General features: G+C 40.2%; 1 protein-coding gene across 2 annotated transcripts; it reads right to left on the bottom strand.

The window, feature by feature from the left end:
* Positions 1–1,725: 1,725 nt before the first annotated feature.
* exosc1 (exosome component 1) lies at positions 1,726–6,659 on the bottom strand. Of its 2 annotated transcripts, NM_001130379.1 has the most exons (8): positions 6,554–6,598; positions 5,898–6,013; positions 5,454–5,528; positions 4,720–4,808; positions 4,053–4,086; positions 3,554–3,604; positions 2,801–2,885; positions 1,952–2,560 (listed from the first exon to the last, which is right to left on the bottom strand). In NM_001130379.1, exons 1-8 carry the CDS (start codon positions 6,579–6,581, stop codon positions 2,454–2,456), a joined length of 585 nt encoding a protein of 194 aa, NP_001123851.1. In that variant the 5' UTR covers positions 6,582–6,598; the 3' UTR covers positions 1,952–2,453. The 2 variants fall into 2 exon arrangements, with proteins under 2 accessions (XP_012821645.1, NP_001123851.1); XM_012966191.3 differs by lacking the exons at positions 2,801–2,885; positions 3,554–3,604 and having other exon boundaries at positions 1,726–2,560; positions 6,554–6,659.
* Positions 6,660–7,404: the final 745 nt, after the last annotated feature.

Raw genomic sequence — 7,404 nt, 5'->3', positions numbered from 1 at the left:
CATCCCCTGGCAACATTTGGGTTCGTACCCAAGCAATCTAACTGGGTGGGAACAAACAAAAACTTGTTTGCTAACATCAAAATAAATGTATTTCTGCCAAGACACTGCCTTCAGCACTGAATACCCAAACTGATAAAGAAAGAGAGCTAACTTAAATCTAACGTAATGACAAATGAAAGTATTAGAGGTTTCCCATGTAGCTGCGCTCAGGCTGAGCTTCCGCTGCCCAGGATGATGTAATACCCCTTGTCGAATGGGCCCTGATTTTCTGAGGCACCGGCTCCCCCTGCTCTTTGTAAGCTTTCTGGATTCCCAAGACAACCCTTCTTCTTAAAGTCGCTCTTTTAGTTGGTTCTCCTTTCCTTGCTCCACTGTGATGACAACCTTAAAGGCTAAGTCACTTGGGGGTGCTAAAATGTTAAGCACCCCCAAGTGACTTTAATCGCTTACCTCGTACCCCGGGCTGGTGCCCGTTAGGAGAAAACAGCACCAGCCCGGGGTACCTGGAGCAATGCGCTTCCTCCTTCCGCCTTTGTTTCGCTAAGACTAACACAATAGGCGCATGCACAGTAGAGTTAAAAGCCGACTTCTCTGTTAAAGTTCCACTATTCACTCTACTGCGCATGCGCGCAAAGCAGGAAGCGCTGCAGCTACCCTGGGCTGGTGCTGTTTTCTCTGAACAGGGGCACCAGCCCGGGGTAAAAAGTATGCGATTAAAGTCACTTGGGGGTGCCTAACATTTTGGCACCCCCAAGTGACTTTGCCTTTCCTTCTCCTTTAAAGGCTCTTAAATTAACCTCTTCTCTAGCATGGCTGACAACATCAACAACTGTACTAGCTATGTGCTCAAACTAAGGCCTTTATCCAAGCCTTCCTGCAGAAATTCAGGCATACCTAGGATTGTCGGTTCCAGGCATCTATCTCATTTTTGGAAGCCCAGTCTCTAAATATGTTGAACACCGCATACTATCTCTGAGATGACTTTCTAGATCTCAACAGAGTAGTTATAACAGCCTCAGAACAACCTAGCTGTGCTAACCTTCCCCTCTCAGCCTCAATCCTGATGAATCTGGATGCCACAGACCCTAGTTGAGAATCTATCCATTGCAGAGTAGCCGCCACTTGGTTTTTGTGTTCCTCCAGAACTTCCCTGCTTCTGGCAAGTAGCAAAAGGTCATCTAGATACTGATATTTTTCTACACCCATTTCTCTGAGCATTGCAATAACAACTACTAACCACCTTCATGAATGTCCTGGGGGACGTGGATAACCCGAAAGGTAGGCATGTAAATTGCAGATGCTGGTGACCTATAGCAAACCTGAGGAATTGTTGATGTCCTTGGGCTAACGGTACATTCAAATACACATCCTTCAGGTAAATGGTACACAGGCAGTCCCTGGGTCATATGGCTGCTTTAACAATTTGGATTGTTTCTGTTTTGAAGCTTTGTATGTACAGCTGCAAGGTCTAATATAGGTCTCATCTCGCCCAATAACTTTCTTATTAGAAAAAGAAAAACCCTTCACCTTCTTCTCCTTGCAGCACATGCACTGCTGTCCCTTTGGAAAGTAAGTCTAAGATGTACTGCAGCATTACAATCTAGTCTGACAAGGAAACTGACCAGGGAGTGTTGGCAAACGTACAAGAGAGATTTTTGGCGAAACTCTAATCGTTACTTCTTGCAACTGCACAAACTCAGGCATCCTGTTTATCCTCTGTCCAAACCTAGAACTGGAGGAGTCTTGCCACAACTCTGGGAAGCTGGGCATCTGAATGCGGCTCATAAGTGAAAAAAAAAAGTGTGGGGATCCCTGGTATTTTTGGAGCCAGCAAAATACATTCCCTAATACATTGTTCACATGCATTCTGTCTCTTTTACTCTTACTACAAGAGCTTCACAAGATATACCGTTACAATCTCACTGACCAAAATAGTGGTTCTGTGAATAAATGACAAAAAAAATACATTTTATTCTCATAGAGGAAAATGTACAAAATACAAATAAAACTATTTTAAGAGAAAAAAAAACACATATCTGATCAATTAAACTTTTGGAGCAAAGAAATACTGTTAAAAAGACTGATGCCCATGAGGGGATTAGTCGCCCACAGTTAAATATCAACTACCGCAGGCAACTAATCTCCGTAAAATGACAGTAGCAATGACTTCAGAAAACTGAAGCTACATGTATGCCTTTCCATCGGCGATTTACTTTATTGTCAGTGGAGAGGCATTAGCCTAAATGAAGGGAACCGAGTTACATTTTTGTTGGCTTGTCTTAATTTTAACCACCAAAATTATGGAGGCAACAAGGCACTCAAGGTTGCAAGCACAAACAAATATAAAATCATTGTTTGCCATAATACAAATTAAGATAATTCAGAACTGCCTGGCTACCGAGTGGTTAGATACAACTACAAGGAGCTTAAATGCCTGTGCCACATGTTGTTCTCTATGTCTGCAGAAACTCTGGCTGCACCCGTGCAACTTTCCTCTGTTCTTTAATGTGCGTCTTTGGACACTGCATCTCACACCAGCTGATTGGCACCATAGTAGCTCCTGGGACAAAAACAAGCAGATGCTGATTAGTATGCAAATAGTGTGTTCATAACATATCCACACACATCTGAGTAGTCATTATGGAGGAACAGATATAGTGAGAGTGTGCCAAAGTTTGGAGATCCCTGGAACATACTGCCATTCAAGGCCCAAAAAAAGAAAGTGCTGAAGGGCACAGTAAGAGGAAACTGATGGTCACCCTTTCAGTGATCATCAACAACATCAACACAACATACTTACCTGCTTCACTATGAGCAACTACAACACCCAGCTCATTCTCTGCTGTGCTTAATAGATAATTAGACTGGATGTCACCCAAAGATATCTTATGCAAAAGATCAGGAGATAAAACTTTTTTAAAAAAAGAAATCAATTCAATACTCAAAATATACTGCAGGCAACACCAATTGGTAAACTACACCTCTGAACAATATACACTATATGGCCAAAAGTATCCGGGCACCTGCTATAACTCGGCTACTCTTTCTGAAAGGCTTTTCAATAGAAGCTGGAACATTGTTGGGTGGGATTATGGAACAATAACAGCCCTATGCACAAAGTTAGGTCCCTGCAGAATGGGTTTGCCGAGATAGGAGAGGAAGAACTTGAATGGGCTGCACCGAGTCCTGACCTCAACCAGACAGAACAACTGTGGGACAAACTGGACTGCAAGCCAGATCCAATCCCCAACATCAGTGCCCAACCTTGCTAATGCTCTTGTGGCTCAATGGAAGCAAATCCCACCAATAATGTTCTCGAAACTAGTGATTTTTTTTGAAGAGAGGCAGGTGTTTGGGTAGTTTTGGGAATATAGTGCAGCAGAATTTCAAAAGACAAATCATAATGATAATAATGGCATGAACAGATGTAAAAGTTAAGAATAAATCAAATAGTATATTTATTATGTTTGCGAAGAAGATAATATGTGAATACCTGGTAAATACTAATTACAGGCAATATATGTTTAATTGATTTGAACAGCTAAAAGGATACCACTTTGGCCATTACGATATCTCCTGGACGGAAGCTTTTATAGACTTCAACCTTTAAAGACAGAATATATTAAAAATATAGAAGGCCATGCACCTTTGATTTGTGATATTTTCTTTAAATCGCTGAAATATTACACCTATTTGGAATAAGAGCATTTGGGATTAAGGGAGAAGGAAAGAGGGGTGCTTAATATTTAGGCACCCCCAGTGATCAGTCTGGGGTACTTTCTGTGAGAGCACCGCATCCCAATCATCTTCATTCTTCAGTGGCCCCAAGTTGGGGCGTGCGCAGTAGAGAGGAAAAGCTGGCATTTTTCACACTGCTGTGCATGCATATCCACCGTGAAGAAGGAAGAACCAGCAAACTGTTCTCTGGGCCAGTGTAGTTTTTTGCTAACAGGAGCACAATCTGGGGTATGCAGTAAGTGATTACAATCTCGGAGAGGGTGCCTAACATTTTTTTTTTTTACTCACAAAAACAAACAAGCGGGTCCAGTTACCTTGTCTTTTTCTGTAGCACGAATGTCTTCTTTCCTAGAAGCCAAAAAGCAACTATTTATACATAAGGCAATAATGTTAGATGCCCAGCTCTGGCTCTTAATCATATAATTTCTAAAAACACTGTGTAACACCTTAAAATGTACTTTTAAGCAATTCATACACAGGCAAACAGATTCAATAGCTTTTTTTGGATTTTTAATTTATTCTTAAATTTTTTGTTCTGCTGCTCTGAGGGTTGGAATTTAAATTCTCACTGCCAGGGGTTAATTATCCTAAAAACCAATGCGCAATCTTTACATGAAAGATGAAGAACAGCGGGCCCTGAAAAGAAATATAACCACTATCCATAACTGTCAAGCCCTGCAGTAAATATTTTGTTTTGCTGCTGGGGTCAGTGTCCTCAAATCCCCAGCCCGCATTTTCAGCTGCATGTATAAAGGAATCCATCTCCTGGTTCTCGTGACTTTTACTAATCTTCTGCAATACACAAGCCCAATCTTGCTTTATGGCATAAAAATTAAATTGCAAAAGGGGTTATGCGATTTTTTTTGAGCAAATGTCAGAACACATCTTCAACACCCAGAAATGCCAGTACATGGGCTCCCTCTATACTGCAGAAGGTTTACTTTAAATAAGAAGGGTCTAGCCTCAGAGTAAATCCTTTACCTGATTGTGCCTCGAAATGTGTTACTCAGTGGAGTTGAACCAATATACATAATTTGGACCTTTGCAAACCTGGAGTTAATGCTTGTTACCTAATTATGAATGGAAATAAAGACTAAATTAGAAACTCCATAATAATAAATGAAGTTTATTATAAGAATGAAAAATTAAAAAGTAAATGAAAAAAAGTTCACATTTCAAATTGACAAATACTGTGTTATAAAACATAGTGGAGCTTAAAAAAATAAATACCAGTTACAGATTGCCTCAAAGTATTGGTTCATTTAAAGTGAATATTACAATCTATAAAAGCTGATGTACAGATGGCACTCTCTTAGTTTTCCCACAATCATTATCATCTCCTTCCAAAGTGCTCCTTTTAAGCTTGTAAGTACCTCGTATCTCACAATAACCCATCATTTGGCTGGGACATGTTAATGTCATTGAGCCCTTTACACAGCTCCTTACCAGTCCTCTTGTACCTAAGCCAGCTTTTATGCTGAAAGGTCACCAAAAAGAGGATTTTTGCCTGATCATAAAAACTATATACATGGGTGGGATCAATGTTGGCTTCTACTCCTACTAACTGCTTTGTATAGCTGAGAAACAAATGACTGCCCTAAACCCAGCCCCCCCCCCCCCCCCCCCAAAAAAAAAAAAAAAAGATACATTTTACCACCTGTTATAACACAACACCACTACAGAATTCTACTTTGGTGTGCAAAATACATTCTTACCTTACAAGTGACAACAGAGCCAACATCTGGCAGAAGATGTGAATCAGTCTCTCTTACCACAGAAATAACTGGCATCTAGAAACCAAAAAAGTGCAGGTAAGGAAATAAAAATTTTAAATAAAAACTATATTATACTGGGGACAGTCTGCACAGGAGCAGCAAATTATTGTACTTTCAGAAATAGTTTAAAGATGAGCTTCAACATTACTTCAGGGCTGCATGTATGGGTGGGATCAATAGTATTGTCTAGGTGGCAAGACCCAACTGCCTGCTGGCACATATTCAACAATGTAAGACTGAGCTGGCTGCAAACTCCCAGTGACTGCTTTGTATAGTTGGGAAACAAATGACTGCCCTAAAATCCTCCCGAAAACATAAATGTTACCACTCGTGTATCGTATCTCAGCTATGTATAATAACAACCTACTACAGAAAACTACTTACCAAGCCATTGTCAGTTTTCTTCACTATGTAACCTGCCAGGGAGGCAAAAATATAGCCATGTCTGCAGAAAGTTCCATATCCAGGGGCACAGTCTTCAGTGCTGCACAGCCTTTCACCTGCAGAGGTTAAAAGAAAGATAACACAATAATACAACTCTGCACAGGGTATATAAAAAACAACCAACTTTTAAAAGTAAAAATAATATATTACTTCAGAGATTAGAACTTGAACTCAGAATTCCCAGAATGAAGCCTGACAGGAGAGCTGAAATTATATATATATATAGATTGTAAGCTCTACGGGGCAGGGACCTCCATCCTCTTGTGTCTTTGACTCTTAACTTATTGCAACTGTAACTGTATCTTGTATTTATTTGTATTTATTGTTATACTTTGTATTCATCTATTATCTTATTAACCCCCTGTTTGTATTAATCTATTCTACTGTACAGCGCTGCGTACATAAGTAGCGCTTTATAAATAAAGATATACATACATTTACTACAACACGAGCAGGAGAAATGTTTCCACAATTTCTTTTTACGGCATCCCTACTGTTATTACATCTCAGTCACTAACCCACAGCACTCCTACCCAACCCAGTCCTTCCTTACCAGGCACCGACACTAACTAAACACTGTGCCCTGCTTCACTCACCCGGCACACAGCACCTTACAGGAGCCATGATAAACACGTGATAACCAATACTGGGCAATGAAGGCTCCGATTGGGTACATCCCGGTTAGTGACGTAACATATCCTGCCATTGGCTCTTCAGCCGTCGCAGCGTGATGACGTACCACGTAGCAATTGTACAATTTGAGGCTGGAGTTCTGGCAGCCTTTACTTTATCTTAAAAAAACAGTGTTATGTTAGTATTAGTCTGTGTTCTAGAAATCGATTTTCATTTCTAAAAAAATATGGTTTTACATATCACAACCTGGCCAGATATGTGTTCCTATAGCAACAGAATGTCATTTACACTGCTTTTCCTGTGACTGTAATAGTTATTAGAAAACGTTCTCTTCACTATGACGTTGCATGGAAACCATAGCGAGGCAGGCTCTCTCAGCGTGAGGCTTCTGTACAGTGGTGCTTCCATCGAAAATCGATAGGTATATATATTTTCCTTAATAACGCAGAAAGAATACCGGACGAGGGGGTTACGGAATAAGACGCTATTCTTGGGATGTACGTTTCTCCCTTTTTGACCTCGTAACCTATAGGGGATAATCAGAACTTACAAAATGGTGTAATTATTCTCAGGGACAGGAGGCACACAGACAGCAATAAGCTCTTGCCTCGTACACCTACTGTAAGAAGAAAATATTTGAATATTTGAGATATATATATATATATACATGTGTGTATATACACCTTGCTTTATAATTGAACTTTTATCTTCTGTCAGTAACTAGGCCAGTAACTAACAACACTGCCAAGATGAATAATTCCTAGCCCTAATATACTTATTTAAAATTGACACAATTCACTAGTTTCCAACACAG

The sequence above is a fragment of the Xenopus tropicalis genome, chromosome 7, assembly GCF_000004195.4.
Source record: "Xenopus tropicalis strain Nigerian chromosome 7, UCB_Xtro_10.0, whole genome shotgun sequence".
NCBI classification, from domain to species: Eukaryota; Metazoa; Chordata; class Amphibia; order Anura; family Pipidae; genus Xenopus; species Xenopus tropicalis.
The sequence above is the reverse complement of the archived record's forward strand: the minus strand, read 5'-3'. Positions and strand labels throughout refer to the sequence as shown.